Here is a 20,020-nt window from a genome sequence, read left to right as displayed (position 1 = left end):
GTCTGATAGATAAATACTTTATTGATCCCAAATTGGAAAATTATTGTGTTATACATGTAGCAGCAGTGTGTCCAGGCATTACAACATGTTAAAGGAGGAATACATTATAGACATAATACAATTAAAATAATAAATAATAATAAACAACACATACGCATATCTACAGTAGAAAAGATCACAAATAATTCTCAATATACAATATTCCGGATAATTAAACATGTTCTATAAAATACCAAACAACTGCAGCAACATAGATTAAACTGCAGGAGCAGAGACATACGATAGTATGTTAAAACAATAACAGATGTGGCAAATTGTTCATGGCAATGGAGAGGATAGTCTCTGTTAATCTACTTTCTGACAGTGAAGCCAAAGGGAGGGGGAGAGGGGTGGGGAGTGTGTGTGAGAGAGGGAGGGAAGGAGGGAGATAGAGAGGGAGGGAGGGAGACAGACACTGTGCAGCGGCAGCTCGGCAGCAGCAAACGGCGGCCTTGCCTCCGGTCCCTCAGCACCGTGCTCCTCTGATCCTCTCCTCTCTGCTCCTGCTCCGCTCCCCGCTCTCTGCTGCGCACTGGCCTACAGAAATGTCCGCCAGACCAGGATTCTACCGGCAGGAGCTGAACAAGACTGTGTGGGAGGTTCCGGAGAGGTACCAGAACCTGACGCCGGTGGGCTCCGGAGCGTACGGCTCGGTGTGGTGAGTGTGTGTGTGTGTGTGTGTGTGTGTGTGTGTGTGTGTGTGTGTGTGTGTGTGTGTGTGTGTGTGTGTGTGTGTGTGTGTGTGTGTGTGTGTGTGTGTGTGTGTGTGTGTGTGTGTGTGTGTGTGTGTGTGTGTGTGTGTGAGAGCGCGGACGCGCGGAGGGGCGAGGCTGCAGCCACAACATTTATTGTATCGGTGATGATGTCGGGATGTATCCGCTTATGCAAACGGATGTTTGGGTTTCATCCTTGTCATTGTTGTTTATATCATTCCATTGGCTTGGCCGCTTCTACATCAATATAACCAGAAAAAAAAAAGTAAAATACATAAATATAGCCTATTCGCCTAACCCTAACCCTTTTATGTTTTAATATGGAAATTATTATGCTTTTCTAGCCTTTGTGTACCGCTGTCAATACAAAATGACTACCCAGCCTCAGTACAGGAATTTCCCAAATAAAGCCCCCCCAACACACACACACACACACACACACACACACACACACACACACACACACACACACACACACACTTAGTTTGTAGATGTGCTCTGCAGAGGATGTATTGGGGCCCTGAAGATGCATGCCACATTATTTACGACATCACACACCTGCACACACTCATCCCTCTCTATGACATTAAGACATTTCCCGTCTTTCAACCTACGATTGCTTTTAATTTTTAAACAATGTTGTATTAGCTGGTGGACCACGTTGCCATGGCGATGTGTCAAGGTGATAACCATCTCCAGCAGTCCCTATACATTTGGCTGGTATAGCAAGCTGATGCTTACCTCGGGAAATGTGGGACTAATGTCTGGCAGTATCACATGATGAGGACACTAATCAGATGTTTTAGCGTTTTATTGAGAAGTGAGAAGTATCGTGGTATATATAGTGGTCCGAAGATCTTCCAGATAATAGATTTATCCTGGCAGCGGGGCCGGATACAACCTAACAATTTATAAAAACCTTTGTGGAATTTAGGTCTTTGTGCTGTGGGCCCTTTGTGAAAACTGGTTATAGACTAATCCTACCTGCACAGTCATAAAATAAGTCATAAATAAGAAAAATAGAAATCATCGGCACCTCACTGTATCTTCCCAAATCTCAAAATAATTTGATGCTTTTTAACTAAAGGGTGAGAGCGACAGAAGACATATGTGAGCACTCACTCACGCTGTTTTGAGATTGGCTGTTAAGTTTGGAGATATTGTTTTTTGTTTGGGCCCCCTCTGCCTAGGTGTACAAAGCCTCTGCGCTGAATACTGTCTCTTATGTTTCAGACAAGTAGGAGATTGGCTTCTGTTGTTTTAGGGTATCATCACTCTACCACCATCATCTTTACTTCGGATGTGTGCACTGTATTGTGTTGGATCACAAACACTCTCAATAGCTTGCCTGTTAAGCTGCATCTCTCATTGTCATTGCCAACATTCTTAAATAGAAGGTTTTACGCTTTCGGACTGTCCAGTCAGGTGTTAATATCGTGCTGTTCTGTTGTGGCTCATCTTTACAGTAGTGTTTTGTGCATAAACATCTTGCCAATACTGCAGTTTAAAGCTCAGATTTTCACAATAGTAAAATGTAGAGAGCTGGATGATGTCGTCCAGCTGTTTCATATACACCCTCAGGAAGACAATATGCCCACAGAGAAGGGAACTGGTCAGCTTTGATTCCCATGCTATACCTGTCTTTGTAAGCATGGGGAAAAAACATTGTCTTAAGCATGTAGAATTGGCATTGACATATGAACATCCAGCAGAATGAGTGATCAGAGCACATGTCTAACCCCAGCAGTGTAGAACCTGTTTGGCAACACAACTACTTAGTTATCTTTAGGAATACGGTAGACAGTGGTTGGGTTAGAATAAGTGGCATTACAAAAGTATGGGTGTTACGTATAGAAAATTGTTTCACATGGGAAACAAACAGGTGTCCTGGGTGATGGCTTGTGTTTTCAAAGGTTGTCACCAATTAAATACTTGGGTTTTATGCAAATGACATTGTATAAGTCCAGCATGACTGAAGGATGCCACAATAACAGAGACATATGTTGAATCTTGATATTAATTCTATACCACTATAAGAAAAAAACAATTAATATATCCCATATAGTTCTTAAACACATGTTCCATTGTCACCTGGGCTAGAGGACAACCTACGGTAGTGTTTTTTTGTTTTATGCATTACCCTTTGCCATCTTATTTGTATGTTTTAACTTTTTTAACCAATATCTTATACATGTTTTATTTATTCATACTTATCTAAATGTAACTAGTTTGCTGCCATGGTAACTAGAGCTTTCACACACTCTTGATTTCACCAAATGCTGCTCTGATGTATTGTATATTACTGTTAGTGTTTTTAAAATCAAACAATTTTTTTTTTTTTTTTGAGCTAATCGTCAATCTTTTAAAAAGACCCCTCAATATAGAACAGGGCTCGACATTAAGGACTGCCCGATGGCCCGGGGCCATCTAGTATTTAGCTCGGGCAATGAAGCCTCACCTGCTGGTGGCCCGATCGGGCAATCTTATTATGCCAGTATCGTGCAGCTCGCGGATCCAGTAATAGTGACCCGACAGTAAAACTAAACATATCTATAACTAGTTACGGTAGTTTGAGAGGTAATTAAAATAGCTACGTGTGATATTCTAACCTGAAGTGTGTGTTTTGTCCGCTCACCGCTGCATGTGATCATGCAGCGCTGCGTGTCGACTCGTCAGCAGCAGCTGATCTCTCTCTCCCGTCAGATTAGACTTCACTTGCGTTTATGTCCATATCGATCAGATCCAGCTAGTTCTAGCTAATGATATGACTACCTGCTTATTAAAAGACACCTAAGCAATAAGTGTCGCTATGCAACTGGGTGAACACAAAGTATAGCGCAGCATTATGCATTTGTTTACATGCCCACCGGAACCCCGAGGCATTACCAACAGATCAACGCACAATCAACCCATACAGGACATCTCTTTCTCCACATTAAGTGTTAGACATTAGAATTGACTATTCTTGTCTGTCACATAAGTGGCGCAACTGAAGCGGTATTGCGCTAAATGGAAATTATTTTGACCAAAGATATTTAGATTTGCCGGCTAACGGGAACTCTGACGTCGCCTTTTTGTGTGCTTCGCGGATGCGCTCGGCTCCTCTCGACTGCTGCTCGGGTCCGCTCGGTCAGCTTCCGGATGAGGAAGCATTCATTCGACCAACTTACAGTAGATAACATTACAAACATTTTTAACAGGGGCCATAATAGTGTAAATAATGTTTGTTTTGGCAGTTACAACTGAATGTAATGTGTTCTACTTTTTTACTTCTGGGAAGGCATTTGCCTTCATCAGATGGAAAGTGTCTTGACCAACAACTCAAGTATTTCTTATAGCTATGCAGGGCATGCAAGAGAGCAAACACAAACAAGAACAAACAAACAAGTGAAATGAAGAATACAATTGAAATTGTACAATATAATATTGTGGTGGTTCATCTTATAATTCAGTCTAGAGAATGTACCAGACAGCATCTATAGTAAGACCTTCAAAAATCTTTTCTTTTCTAGGGGGAGGCCCCCCCAGACCCTTCGTGCCATTTCGTCCGCGCGAATTTTTCAGGGCAATCTCTATTGGGCTCAGGGCCATCTGTAAATTAGCTTAGATGGCCCACAGGGCCATCTCCCAAAATCCTTAATGTAATGCACTGTAGAAGTAACCCTTGTTAGGAATCATTGCTCTGAATCCTTTGAGCCAGGTTTCCTGCCACCCAAGAAGTGAAGAGATGTATATGTGCGCTTCGTTAAAATGATCAGAGGTGTAAGTGGCAGACACATATTGGGGGATCAGAAAGCAATTTTCCTGTTTTCTACTGCCATTCTGAACTGTTATATTTCACATGCAATATATGGATGGAACATAAGTGGGTAGGATGACACTGGTAAATCTCAAACTCTTTCTTAGATCATGCGCCGTCCGTCCCACAGAGCGCACACACACACACACACACACACACACACACACACACACACACACACACACACACACACACACACACACACACACACACACACACACACACACACACACACACACACACAAAGGACATTCCTGCACCACCCAACATGAGCCTGCATTGTTGATGTTCAGCCATTGTCAGGGACTTTCTCCTGGCAGGATTTGGGAGGGAGCCGGCTGGGGGATGGGGGTTTAGAACAAGACATGTATTGGTGTGCGTGTCGGGATAGTCCCACAGCCTACACCTTGAGATACACAGTAAAAAAGCTCTCATCAATTATCTCTTGGCGAACCCTCTTGAGATTGCAGGACTGAGGTCAAGGATCCGACAAGCTCTTATAATCCTTTATAGCTAGAGATGTTATACATCATATGGGGACAAAAAGACATGTTCCAAAAGAGAACACTATTGTACAGAACACATTTTATAATATAACATGCATTACCTCTGAATAAAAAATAGATACAAATTCCCCACTTGGGATGATAAAGTATATTGATCAAATCAAATCAAATCTAATAATAATGAGACAAAATGATTGGAGGACTGTTATATCCCTATTCTATTCCACACTCATTGTCTTTCAGTTTCCTGCCTAATCCCATTAAACATCCCTTTTTCTGCCTCTGCTTCTTGGGACAAAAAATTGACACATTTTGGACCAAGACTGGGAGAATTATGCAAAAAGCTAATCAAGGCTGCATTCATTTCATGTCATCATATGCAACATCTGTTCTTTAAAACAGAGCTCTGGCATGAAGCCTCCCATTTCAATGACTATGAATAAAACAAAACATGTCTGCTTCATTTTCTCCTGTCAAAAGCTTTTGTCAGTGCAGTGTTTGTCGATTGGAAATATGATAAGCAGAAAACGAGATGGTGTTAAACGAGATATTGATCAACCAATCAACTACAGTAGCAGAAGGTGTCAGCCCTATTTGCTTCTTTGCTAAGGGTTGTATGAGGACATCACTGTCATGTCAGTTCAGCATGAAATATCTGCAGCCATCCGGTTAGCAATGATTGGACACATAATAAAACTACACAGTGTCCTTTTTAAACATAATTGTTGGATGAATTAAAAAACAAGATATAGTTGATTTTGGACAGCGCAATGCTACCTGTTCTCCTGTGTTTGGCATTCATGCTAAGCTAAGCTAAAGTTATGCTAGCTTTATATTTAGCATGTTCTCATCTTACTCTTGACTCTTATACGGCTGCGATGATGAGCATTAGACAGGATTGGTGTGTTGGATGCAAGAAACAAACCCCATGGAAGCTAATATGTTGAACATGATCTATTTTCAAGAATCAATACCCTCCCCCCTTTAAATACGTGCAAAACATAAATGTACTCCTAACGGATTTCAACCGATAAAATCAGGAGATTAACATGAAACAGTTTGTGTGTGTGTGTGTGTGTGTGTGTGTGTGTGTGTGTGTGTGTGTGTGTGTGTGTGTGTGTGTGTGTGTATATGTGTTTAAACAATGGACTTCTAACATTGGATATTAGCTGCTCCTTCCCCCTCTGCCTTCAGGAGAGTGGCGGTGCATTAACGCCCCGGCCCCACGAGGACGCATACGGCAGAACGCATAGGATTAACGCAATCGCAAAAAATCTTCCATCCACACAATAGACTGTATATATAAATGGACGTAGGGTCCGTGAGGTCACCCATAGGATTCTGCAGAGTTGCCGAGAAGCCCTTAGTAGGCGGAGTCGGCCACTAACGGCTCGACACTGAAGTCAGAGTTCAACTCCCGCCTACTCCAGCCTGCTCCAAATAAGGGCAAAGAGGCGGAGCCAAGGCGGGACCTCCTGCCACCGAGCTGAAAGTTCCAGAGCTAGCTGAAGCTATCAAGCTAAGCTAACATGCTCCCCATCTGCACACTTCCGTGGCATTTTACGTTTCTAAGGTAAGCGGACATGAAACTTTTCAGCAAAACTATAAATAATAATCTAAGTTATTTAGTTTCTAGCATAATACTTCAGAATCTTAAAATCCCTTAATGTTTGTATGCAATTGTGCTAAATTCAACACTGGAATCAAGCAAATATTAATAAGTTTGCATGACATTAGTTATTTATATTTTGATATCACTAAATTATACGTTTAATACATGTAAGTCAAGCTAAGGTACATGTGATGGTAGCTAGTTAGTGCTCTTACCTGTGAGGCCTCCTCCAAACAGCATAATAACCAGACTGTATCATTAAAACTAAGTACCAGTTCTAGATCCTTGACTTTAGACAAACAATTCAAAAGACAACATGTATTTAAAGACCAATCATTATTTGAATGTGCCTGTTAACATGAGATATTAGTTATACAGTAATAGTATTGACAATCTAAAAAAATTGAGCAACTCAACAGTCAACTTTATGTTTCTTATTGTCTAAAGCATTTGTTATTTTCATTTTCCCCCTCTCATATTCAGTGTGGACAGATTGAGACAGCGTGGTGTCCAGAAAACTGCAGAGACTTCAGGGAGAAACCTCCGTGTGATGGACGTCCTGTCTGTTGCTTTGGAGAGGACTGAGGGTCTTTCATCAGCGAGGAGGACCATGCCTGATGGAGGAGCCCAATGATGGGCAAAGCTGATACCAACTGCACAGGCCTAGTCTGTCACTTTATTTGACTAAATGTGTTTACTTATAGATTTAATAGTTTTACACCTTCTGTCCATATGTGCTTTTTATTTAAAACATGTTTGATTAAGTTTTGGTTCACATTTCAATAAGTTGTATTTGTATTTGCACTCCTTTCGTCCATTATTCTTACTGAAAATGTTAGATTACACATTCACATCTGACTGAAGATTGGCCCCATTTATTTGTGACGTTGCAAACTCTGCGGTGCAAGGCTCAAGTGTTGTGAAGCTCATAAAGTGAGGCAAATAGAAATAATTAGCTGATGGAGTGTAGATGTGGAAATAGGTGCATTCGATCAGCTGACGGTTTTTACAATAAAAGTAGTTTCTTAGTGTACTGGTCTTAAAATCTCGTAGCATCAGCTTTACATTTTCCTCTTGGATGTTCTTCTTGACCCTCAGAGAACGAGAAAATGTTGTGTCTTTCAGGCATGTCCTTTCCTAACAAAAATTACAGGAAACATAAAACATATTATTGCAGAACAAGTGTGTTATTTATGAAAGCGGTGTGTTTGTGTGTTCAGGGGCTGTAGATATAATTATTTTGTAATTGTAATGTTTTTTTTTTATTTCAACAGTGAGCTACAAAGACAATCAGATTATGAATGAAAAGTATGAAGTTCATCAACATTGAAATATGTGTTATTATCCAAATAATATTTAACTGTTATCAAACGTAGTGCAACTGTAGAAGCTTGCTCTGTTGTCTCACTGAAAGAATAACTTTTACCACTTTTTTAGAACAATATTCAGAGATAAATAGTAGCAGTTCTCACTATGTGTTAAATATCTTTGCCTTTAATACATTAAATTAGAAAGCTGACAAAATCATATTGCTTGTTAACATCTAAATGTAACTTTTTGCACAGAAAAAACCCTCAACTTCACTGATGTGTAGGTGATCTAGTATTGTTTAATGGAATGTATATCAGTGTATTAAAGTCAATACTTCATTCATTTAAACCAATATCTTTCTTGATTCTTTGTACAGTATGAAAAAAAGAGTCTTTGTACCTGAGCTGAAGTTCACTGCTGTGAGGAGTCCAGTTCTGTCTCTCACTCTCTGGTCCAGCCTGTCTGCATCACCTGGACACCTTAAACAAACAGATATATATGTAAAGTACCATGTGTACAAACAATATAACTGATTCTCTTCTGTTGAACATGTTGGATTGTGTATTGTCCGAGTCAGGGTCCTTTTTATTTTACTGTAACTTTGGAAGTTGTGTTACCAATGCTTACTGTTTATTTGATACCCATTTGAAAATGAAATTAATAAAAACAACAAGGTTTGGGTTCGTTCTTCAGATCAAATCAAATTAGGTTTTATTTATAAAGCACATTTTAAAACGATTTTTGGTCGAGACCAAAGTGCTGTACATGCAAATAATAAATAACACATTACTACATTCGCAAAGAACAGAAGACAATAAATTACCACAACAAATACAAAAATCCAACACAGGGAATTGTCCGTAGTCATACTCTGCTCAGACTAGAATGCCAGGGAGAAGAAGTGAGTCTTTAGTTTTGTTTTAAAAACCCCTAGAGTCTGGGCCGACCTCATATGGAGGGGCAGAGTGTTCCAGAGCCTGGGACCAGCTGCTGCGAAGGTTCGGTACCCTCGGGTTTTGAGCCTGGTCTTTGTTTGCCGCTTGGTCCACACACATTATTCACCGGATAACAGGCTTGTTTGAGACGAGCTGCGGCTCGCCTCGAGAGTAGACGAGAATAGCCAATCGCAGTCGGGGGAGGTCCCACAAAGCTCGCCTGAAGTCGGACAGCTAGGAGTCGGCTTCTTCTTCTTCTTCTTCTTCTTCTTCTTCTTCTTCTTCTTCTTCTTCTTCTTCTTCTTCTTCTCTCGGTTTTTTGGCGGATTGCAAACAACTTTAAGGTGCATACCGCCACCTCCAGAGTCAGCTTGACTCGGTTTGCATTTATAAAGAATGCACAAATGTGTTAATGTCAGATATGTACTTAGTAAATACATTTGTTCCTGCTCAAGATTAGATTCAACTTTATTGATATTGCACAGATTACAGGTACTGAGACAACGAAATGCAGTTTAGCTTCTAACCAGGAGTGCAACAAGCAGTCAAGTGAAAAGTAATGTACACAATCTATAGAATAAAAGATAGAATGAAGTGAATGATGAATAAACAGTGAGGAGGGGTATGAATACAGATATACACAGCAGCCTGTGAGCAGTATGAACAGTGTGTATGAATATGCTAAGATATATAAAGTGTGAAAACGGCAAACAGTGCAAGTCTAGTATAAAATATATAGATATTAATTTCATGATGATAAACATTGTGGAACAATGATGAAAAATGTGAATGGAAGTGGCGAGGTAAAACTGACACAAAACAACAACAAACTTTTGCCGAGCCAATTGGAGAGTTTCAGACCCGTGGCACGTGGTAAAAACCACCAATGAACGCTCAGCTCGAGATACCAGCGAGTCGTTTCCCATCAAGCATTTCGCTTCCGCAGCCCGTGGAGAGGAACTGCGCCGCCTCGCCGCGCCTCGCTCTCAAGTCTGCGGGCGTCTTTGTCCCGCGAGATTTCAACATCTCATGTAAGCGAGCCTCCAGAGCAAGTCGGACAAAATGACTAACCATCACGCAACGCACTAGCAAGACGTTGATCAAAATTGCGCAGGTCTCGCTTGTCTCAAACAAGCCTATTGTCTGTCCACACGAGACAGCTCCGTTTAGCTCCAACCGCTGGAGAAGCTGCAGTACATATGCAGGAGCCTGTACGTGGCGCTGTAACTTCCTCCACAAAAGCAGCGAAGAAGCATGGTTGTCATGGTTGCCCCGCTGGGTTGCCCTACTGTTTATTCTCCGCGGTGGGGGTGTCGGTACCATATGTGTTCGGGGTACCATATCTGCTCGGGTGTATTTCCGTCGCATCCGTCATCCCTCATATCCGTCATATTGTACGGCAACTCACGCCGGCCGTGGTTGTTTGTTCTTCATGCTTATATATCGGACTATTGTGACTCGCTCTGCGGTTAAAACAGACGGTGCATTAATGCGGTTTTGCAGTAAGTGACATTTGAGTACTTTATTTATGTGTTAATGATTTTAATCAGCTACGTAATTAATGTTAAGGCTTGGGTTAGCGTGTAAGCGAGTGGTAGCTACATCGGTACTAACGATGCTAATAGTAGCCTCCAGGTTAAAATCATAGACTATATATAAAGGTTCAAACGAAATAGACAAGTGTTAAGCGTTAAGTGGGATAATACTGTACAACAAACGGCTTCTGTTTGAGGTTGATAAAATAAGGTCATCCTTGTAACTTAGAGAGATATTTTATTATGTAGGTAGGAACTGTATGCATCGCTAAGGTTAATTTAAATTGGCTATGCTCAAGTATGTAGACAAGCTAATGTCGAAGTAGTAGTGTATGTGAAATCAACCTCACAATAAGATGTGTGTATATTACAATTATTAATGTCATATTTCAAGATGATTACTTAGATATTACAATAAGGTTGGTTGATCTGGAGTTCCTTATTGAGCTTACACGTTAACGTCACAGTCATATCTGAAGAACGAACCCAAACCTTGTTGTTTTTATTAATTGCATTACCAAATGGGTATCAAATAAACAGTAAGCATTGGTAACACAACTTCCAAAGTTACAGTAAAATAAAAAGGACCCTGACTCGGACAATACACAATCCAACATGTTCAACAGAAGAGAATCAGTTATATTGTTTGTACACAGGGTACTTTACATATATCTGTTTGTTTAAGGTGTCCAGGTGATGCAGACAGGCTGGACCAGAGAGTGAGAGACAGAACTGGACTCCTCACAGCAGTGAACTTCAGCACAGGTATAAAGACTCTATTTTTCATACTGTACAAAGAATCAAGAAATATATTGGTTTAAATGAATTAAGTATTGACTTTAATACACTAATATACATTCCATTAAACAATACTAGATCACCTACACATCAGTTAAGTTGAGGGTTTTTTTCATGCAAAAAGTTACATTTAGATGTTAACAAGCAATATGATTTTGTCAGCTTTCTAATTTAATGTATTGAAGGCAAAGATATTTAACACAGTGAGAACTGCTACTATTTATCTCTCAATATTGTCTGTAAAAAACGTGGTAAAAGTTATTCTTTCAGTGAGACAACAGAGCAAGCTTCTACAGTTGCACTACATTTTGATAACAGTTAAATATTATTTTGATAATAACGTACATTTCAATGTTGATGAACTTCATACTGTTCATTCATAATCTGATTGTCTTTGTAGCTTGCTATTGAAATAAAAAAAAATATTACAATTACAAAATAATTATATCTACAGCCCCTAAACACACCGCTTACATAAATAACACACTTGTTCTGCAATAATGTTTTATGTTTCCTGTAATTTTTGTTAGGAAAGGACATGCCTGAAAGACACTACATGTTCTCCTTCTCTGAGGGTCAAGAAGAACATCCAAGAAGAAAATTAAAAGCTGATGCTATGAGATTTTAAGACCAGTACACTAAGAAACTACTTTTATTGTAAAAACAGTCAGCTGATCGAATGCACCTATTTCCAAATCTACACTCCATCAGCTGATTATTTCTATTTGCCTCGCTTTATGAGCTTCACATCACTTGAGCCTTGCACCGCAGAGTTTGCAATGTCACAAATAAATGGGGCCAATCTTCAGTCCGATGTGAACGTGTAATCTAACATTTTCAGTAAGAATAATGGACAAAAAGAGTGCAAATACAAATACAATTTATTGAAATGTGAACCAAAAGTTAACATGTTTTAAATAAAAAGCACATATGGACAGAAGGTGTAAACCTATTAAATGTATAACTAAACACATTTAGTCAAATAAAGTGACAGACTAGGCCTGTGCAGTTGGTATCAGCTTTGCCCAGCTTGGGCTCCTCCATCAGGCCTGGTCCTCCTGGCAGAGGAAAGACCCTCAGTCCTCTCCGGGCCAAACAAACAGACAGGATGTCCATCACACGGAGGTTTTTCCCTGAAGTCTCAGCAGCTCTCTGGACACCACGCTGTCTCAATCCGTCCACACTGAATATGAGAGGGGAAAAATGAAAATAATAAATGCTTAGACAATAAGAAACATAAAGTTGACTGTTGAGTTGCTCAGTTTTTTTAGATTGCCAATACTATTACTGTATAACTAATATATCAGGTTAAGAGGCACATTCAAATAAAGATTGGTCTTTAAATACATGTTGTCTTTTGAATTGTTTGTATAAAGTCAAGGATCTAGAACTGGTACTTAGTTTTAATGATACAGTCTGGTTATTATGCTGTTTGGAGGAGGCCTCACAGGTAACAGCACTAACTAGCTACCATCACATGTAGCTTAGGTTGACTTAAATGTATTAAACGTATAATTAAGTGATATCAAAATATAAATAACTAATGTCATGCAAACATATTAATATTTGCTTGATTCCAGTGTTGAATTTAGCACAATTGCATACAAATGTTAAGGGATTTTAAGATTCTGAAGTATTATGCTAAAAACTCAATAACTTAAATTATTATTTATAGTTTTGCTGAATAGTTTCATGTCCGCTTACCTTAGAAACATAAAATACCACGGCAGTGTGCAGATGGGGAGCATGTTAGCTTAGCTTGGTAGCTTCAGCTAGCTCTGGAACTTTCAGCTCGGTGGCAGAAGGTCCTGCCTCGGCTCCGCCTCTTTGCCCTTATTTGGAGCAGGCTGGAGTAGGCGGTGTCATGGGTAAATTATCGTACAGCCAATCACAACGCGTGACGTCATTGGGCAGAACGGATAGGACGGATGACGGATGCGACGGAAATACACCCGAGCAGATATGGTACTGACACCGGAGCCTGTACGTGGCGCTGTAACTTCCTCCGCAAAAGCAGCGAAGAAGCATGGTTGTCATGGTTGCCCCGCTGGGTTGCCCTACTGTTTATTCTCCACGGTGGGGGTGTCGGTACCATATGTGTTCGGGGTACCATATGTGTTCGGGGTCCGTCTCTTACCAATAACGTCACGTATAGAGAACCGCAGTGACGCGTCGTAAAACCCGGAAGTAAACTTCTTCCGGTTCCTTCTTGAAAAACCAATGCAAATTCTCCATAGGATTTTGGAAAATAGCTCGAAATAAGGTCTGTGGTTGACACACATTTAAGAGAGGGATCACGTTTTGTTCAGCCGGATAATCTCCACATGTCAACCCTACTTTTATAATTTCTGAATCATAAATCTAGTCGCCAAAAGCGAAATGCTAACGTTATGCTATAAACTAACTACAAGCCAGTACAGCAGCAGGGTCGCACGACTTCAACGTCACGCCAACTTAAGATCGTTTCAACTGACTTGCACTGAAACTGCACTTTGAACACTTTAAATTAAATATATTAACATTTTAAACTGTATACCCCGGTTATCTAGGCCCTTTTGGTTTTGTTTAATGTATACCACGTTTATCTAGGCCCTTTTTGTTTTGTTTTATGTATACATGTCACACTGTGGGAAACGATATTTCGATATTTCTGGATGTATAACACATGTAGAATTTTTGACAATAAAGCTGAATTTGACTTTCGCATGCTTGCATATTTTAATAAAGCTTTTCATTTTAGCCACACTGAATTTAACTAGAAGTCATGGCTGTGTCAATTACCAGTCTGATATCGTTTTACAAAGATGACAAGAAGAATGTAGACAGAGGAGAGAACCACTACAAGTCAGGACACGTAACAGTGCAGCCTAGATGAAGGTGTGCTTACCGGTGTTGTCAGGGGTAGCATGAGGGACAAGGTTTATAGTGTCGGTGAGTAGTGATAGCAAGAGTACCGTTAACCTAGAGTTAATTTATTCACATTAATTCCCATCAACAAATCAATTGTATGTGTCACATGAAATCTTTATTAGACAAGGCAAGGCAAGTTTATTTATATAGCACTTTTCAACACAAAGCAATTCAAAGTGCTTTCCAAAAATGAAAGACATTAAGAAAATGGCATTTAAAATAAATCAGTCATTAAAAAGAAAAGCTAATAAAATAAACATTAAAAGAAAAAATACATGGATAAAAGTTACAGTGCAGTCTAAGATATGAATAGTTCAATTAAAAGCAGCGACAAAAAGAAAAGTCTTCAGCCTGGATTTAAAAGTAGTAAGAGTTGCAGCGGACCTGCAGGTTTCTGGGAGTTTGTTCCAGATATTTGGAGCATAATAACTGAATGCTGCTTCTCCATGTTTAGTTCTGACTCTGGGGACAGAAAGCTGACCAGTCCCTGAAGACCTGAGAGATCTGGATGGTTCATCATTTAGCAGGAGGTCAGAAATGTATTTTGGGCCTAAACCATTCAGTGCTTTATAAACCAGCAGCAGTATTTTGAAATATATTCTTTGACACACAGGAAGCCAGTGTAAAGACTTCAGAACAGGAGTGATGTGATCCACTTTCTTAGTGTTAGTGAAGAACAAGAGTAAAGACTTCAGAACAGGAGTGATGTGATCCTCTTTCTTAGTGTTAGTGAGGACTCGAGCAGCGGTGTTCTGAATCAGCTGCAGCTTTCTAATAGATTTTTTATTGAGACCTGTGAAGACACCATTGCAGTCGTCCAGTCTACTGAAGATAAAAGCATGGACACGTTTTTCCAAATCCTGCTGTGACATTATTCTTTTAATCCTAGATATGGTGTTTAGGTGATAATAGGCTGATTTAGTAACTGTTTTAATGTGACTGTTGAAACTAGGGGTGCACCGAATGGGTAATTCTTGGCCGAAACCGATACCGAAAATAGGAAACAGTTGGCCGAAAACCGAATGCCGAAAATGATTAATAGAAATATATATATATATATTTTTTTTTTTTACCAATGTTGTTCAGCTACCTGATTATGGAAAAAGACATGATTATGGCTAAACTTAACTTAAATAATAATCACTATTATGGGTCCATAAAACATTTATTCAGCACTTTTGAATGCACACAGTACATTAATTCCAAGTCAAGTGCATTTTCTTTTCTCTGTAGGATAACTACAACAAAGTGCATTCAGAACAAAGCCAAGGTGCTTTAAAACTGCATAAACATCTAGACCAGTAGGCCTACAACAAAATAGTGTAAATAAAGACTGCCAGGCCTTCAACAACAACAAATGCACCTATAAGTTTGGTAACCTAACGTGTTGTTGTGATGACGTAATCAAAACGCGGCGACAAGCACGGCGCGCGACCATGCTCGCGGCTGGCTCACAGCCAACATGTCTGCCGCTTGGAGATATTTCAAAAATATCAGAGTGAGAGGCGCGGATTGCGATTTGTAAAACGTGTTCAGCTGACATTTCTCGAGGGGGTGTAACTGCAAAGACTTTCACCACTTCGGCATTACTCCACCACTTGAAATCAAAACACCCGGACAAATATGCAGAGTATGATCAACGTAACCCTGTTCTCGGACATTCGGTGATATTTTTTCGGTGCTAAAACCCTTTCGGCCAAAAGCCGAAAGGGCCTTTTTAACAATTTTCGGCCGATAATTTTTGGTGGCCGAATATTCGGTGCATCCCTAGTTGAAACCAATAACTAATTTAACCCGCTCACAAGAGAGCCCACCTCCGAAGATCGTGACTGGCTGAGGGACAGACTCGGGGGCAGGTTTTCAGGAATTTCTTGGCTTCTCTCCCCCGAGCCAGAAGAGGAACACTGCAGCTTGGAAAAACTTACTGTTCCTGAAATTATCAAATCTGTTGGGCATCAGGGACCTGAGGCAATTGTGGCAAGCATGGCATTGTCTGAGGAGCAACAGAGGGCAATTCAGGTTGCTACCACTGGTCAGCGAACCAACCCAAACTGGCATTTGTTCAGGAAAGGAAGGTTGACTGCCAGCAACTTTGGAGCTGTCCAGAGGTCAAAGCGTGTGACTGCTTCCTTTATCGCCAGGGTGCGAGGGCAACAACAGGCCCTTGATGGTGTTTTGTCTGTACAGTGGGGGACTATGAATGAATGTGAGGGCGTCAGGGCATTCACCACTGCAAACCAGATGCAGGTCCATGAGTCAGATTTGTGGCTCTCCCTATCAGGATTGTTGGGGGCATCTCCAGATGGTCTGGTAGGGTCTTCCGCTGTGCTGGAGGTAAAGTGTCCCAACGGAGCCAGGGAAATGACAATTAGTGAAGCATTGCAAATCAAAGGCTTCTGTGTCAGTAAGGAAGGAGAAACATTCAGCCTGCGTGAGGAACATCCTTACTGGCACCAAGTGCAAGGTCAGCTTCACCTCACTGCAAGAAAGAAGAAGAAATAAAAAAATTGTGAATTTTTTTTAATTTACATTTACCGGTACTCGCCTTTGCAATGTTGTGGTTTTTAGAGTGTTAGGTATCCTGTCAGCTCGTCTGTTGGGAAGATATAAAATATTAGTTTCATGGAAGTCACACCGTCACATATAAGAGCATTAAGACATACAGTACATAGATACAATACATAAAACAAAACATCTAAAGATATAACCTTGCACTTCGATAAGTCTCGGGAACATTTTCACTATTTTGACATTTTTATAGATGAAAATTGAACTAAAGAAATAAATGGTAGATTAATCCATATTGAAAATAGGTGTCAGCTGCTACACTAATTATAATAGTTATATTTCTTAATTAATTAAGATAAGATATTACTGTATTGATCCCAATTTGGGAAATGTTTGTGTTGCAGCAGCATAACAAGAAAAACAAAATATAAGTTATTATATATACAAAAGTATGTGAGGGATGGAATATTAAATTGAATATAAATGTAAATGTACATGTGATTTTACATCCAAGAGAAGCTATGGAGCAGAGAGTTCTCTGCCAGCCAGAGGTGATTTGTTATTAGTTCAATATGTCAAACTGATTTCCCTGACTACAATCTTTAGTTACATGGTGAAACGTTATGCTGCTTGTACTAATTAGACTTATCATATAAGCCACGCAGGTTTTAATAGGATGTATTCATTATCTTTACTTATGTTGCGGTCTTTTCAGCAGAGCCATCTCTAAAACGGCGATACAGTCACTACCCATCATTTACATTTCACCGTGACATGGACAAAAATGTAACGTCAGCTTACCTCATGACACGAATCCAGACTCCCCTTTGGAAAACATTGGCCGGGAAACGATAGAACAAGCACGTTTCATGCGAAGACCTGTGGCTGCAACCCGGAGCAAAGCAACAAACCATTGCGTAGCTAACTAGTAGCGCTAGCTTTAGCTAACGTTAGCTAACGAAACGAACTGCAGAGTAAAATTGGAAAACACTGGTAATTAATTATTCTATAATTTGTAAAACTACGGTGTTAAAAACGACAATTTCAAAAATGCAGATTCTAATGGTCAGATATAGATATACAGATACTAAAGATATGCAGGTACTTGCTTTCAAGAAGAACACAGGGGAAAACAAACTTAGCGGGAGTGTTTACGTGTTCGGCGTAATGACGTAAAACGGCCTCGACAATTTCTGTAGTCCTATTCAGCCACTCGGTAACAACCATCGTTTTTCAGACACGTAAACTCTTCAAAAATCCCCAGTGGGGTCACTGCTGATGTATTTAATGTCGTAGAACAAAACGTGATTTATCTCTTAAATTTGTGTCAACCACAGACCTTATTTCGAGCTATTTTCCAAAACCCTATGGAAAAAATGCATTGCTTTTTGAGGAAGGAACCGGAAGTGCTAAAAATGCTAACTTACTTCCGGGTTTTACGACGCGTCACTGCGGTTCTCTATTGTGATTGGCATTGGAACCGCTGCTACTCATAATGTGTACGGCTTTAAACGGAACAAAGCCTTCCGTTAAGCTGTTTTCACTCTCACTCTTATGGTGATAGGGCACACCAATTTCCCCGCAGGCTAGGCAGTCAAGAATATTATAATTAGCTTCGGCTTGATGTGGAGATGTGATTTGATGTGTCGTTTGTCCCCCAACTCCTCTCCAAAGTTGAGATATGTAATAAAATACTCAGGGGAGTTTCCTGAATTTTCATGCCCAAAGCCAAGCACTAGGCCCTGGGTACATTAAGAGGCTGATCTGGGGCACTTTTGTCCACTTTCCCTGGTGCTAGAAACTCAAGTCAGGCATCCCTGGAATCGTCTCAGAGAGTAGATGATCAGTGGGGCCTTGTTTTTACTGAAACATGATGTTTCTATGTATATTTCCATTGAAAATGCTAACCGCTAGCCGCAAAGCTTCATGTTTTTCACAAACATTTTCACACGCTAGGAGTATAGGAATACTTCAACTCGGTTCGTCATGATCTGTAGATGTGATTTGCCCCCGAGCACCCCTGGGTAAATTACCGTACAGCCAATCACAATGCGTGACGTCATTGGTAAGAGACGGCCCCCGAACACATATGGTACCCCGAACACATATGGTACTCACAGGGGCCGAGGGAACCGGGCAGAGTTTTTCGCCAGTCAACGTGTATTAAAGTTTAAATCTTCTGGACAAAATTATAAAAGTGCCGGTCAAAGGTCTTCTTTGTTATTTATTGAGCTTTAAAACAAATGAATAACGAATCTATATAATATAATGTAGCGATCTGGGGGTTGGGGAGCAGAGCGTTTGGTGTGTGTGTGTCTGTGTGGGCGCGTGGAGGTGAGAGAGAGGTTGGCGCGAGAGGAGAGAGAGTGAGAAAGGACGGATGAGAGCCGTTGGTTGTTAATAAACCTGTTTAACTTGAGAACGCTTCACTCGTCATTCCGACACGTCCGGGTGGACGTTACAATAATAATAAAATACATGGAGCCTCTCTTTTTCCTCCCTCTCTTCGGACAGCGTCAGTGTCTGTCTCATGCACCAGCTGATCCAGTAATGAGTGACCCGGCCGACAGTAAAAATAAACATATTTATAACTAGTTTAGGTAGTTTGAAAGGTAATTAAAATAGCTAAGGGTGATGATCTGACTTGAAGTGTGTGTTTTGCTCCGTTCACCGCTGCATCACAGCGGGAGGAGCTGCAGGTGAGCAGAGCTGCGTGTCTCCGTCCTGTCAGATTAGACTTCACTGGCGTTTATGTCCATATCGAGAGAAAGATAAATAATCTGAATTCAGTGTGCAGTTTACTTTGACGCGGGGATGCAGAGAGGCGGGGCTATTGCCTCATCATTATCAAGTTAAAACACCGAAATACAACGGTAAATCCGACTGGGAAGCCTTCCATGCCCAATTTGAACTGTTATCACGGGCTGTGGGCTGGTCTGAGGACAATAAGGCGCTCCAGCTGGCCCTGTGTATTACAGATGAAGCTTTATCCTGTTTGCTACTACTCAGCCCGGCTGAAAGAACTGACTATGGGGCCTTGGTTGGGGCTCTGAAGCGGCGGTTTGGACAATGCAGCCAGCCTGGGGTGCTGCGTTCGGAGCTGTCAAGCAGACAGAGACAGCCGGGTGAGCCGCTCCGCATATTGGCTAATGACATTGAAACCCTGGCGAGAAGGGCATACAGCCACATGTCCCCTGAGGTGCAGAGCGAGCTGGCTAGGGACCAGTTTATCCGGGCCATAACCCCCAGGGAGCTGCGCGTCCAGACACAACTGGCACATCCCCGCTCTCTGCAGGAAGCACTGGAGCTGGCGTTGGAGAGAGAGGTTGTAGGAGGGGCGGCAGAGAGCACGCA

At 40.9% G+C, this 20,020-nt stretch overlaps 1 protein-coding gene across 2 annotated transcripts in view; it reads left to right on the top strand.

The window, feature by feature from the left end:
* The first annotated feature begins 366 nt into the window (after positions 1-366).
* Positions 367-20,020, top strand: part of mapk11 (mitogen-activated protein kinase 11) — a 42,532-nt gene continuing 22,878 nt past the window's right edge. Inside the window, exon 1 of one of the 2 annotated variants that reach the window (XM_079654781.1) lies at positions 367-697. In XM_079654781.1, the coding sequence (XP_079510907.1) occupies positions 585-697 (113 nt within the window). In that variant the 5' untranslated portion in view covers positions 367-584. The remainder of the gene's footprint in view (positions 698-20,020) is intronic. The other variant, XM_079654780.1, reaches the window with a different exon arrangement.

The sequence above is a fragment of the Notothenia rossii genome, assembly GCF_949606895.1.
Source record: "Notothenia rossii genome assembly, chromosome: 10".
Lineage (NCBI taxonomy): Eukaryota > Metazoa > Chordata > Actinopteri > Perciformes > Nototheniidae > Notothenia > Notothenia rossii.
This window is presented reverse-complemented; position numbering and strand designations above follow the sequence as displayed.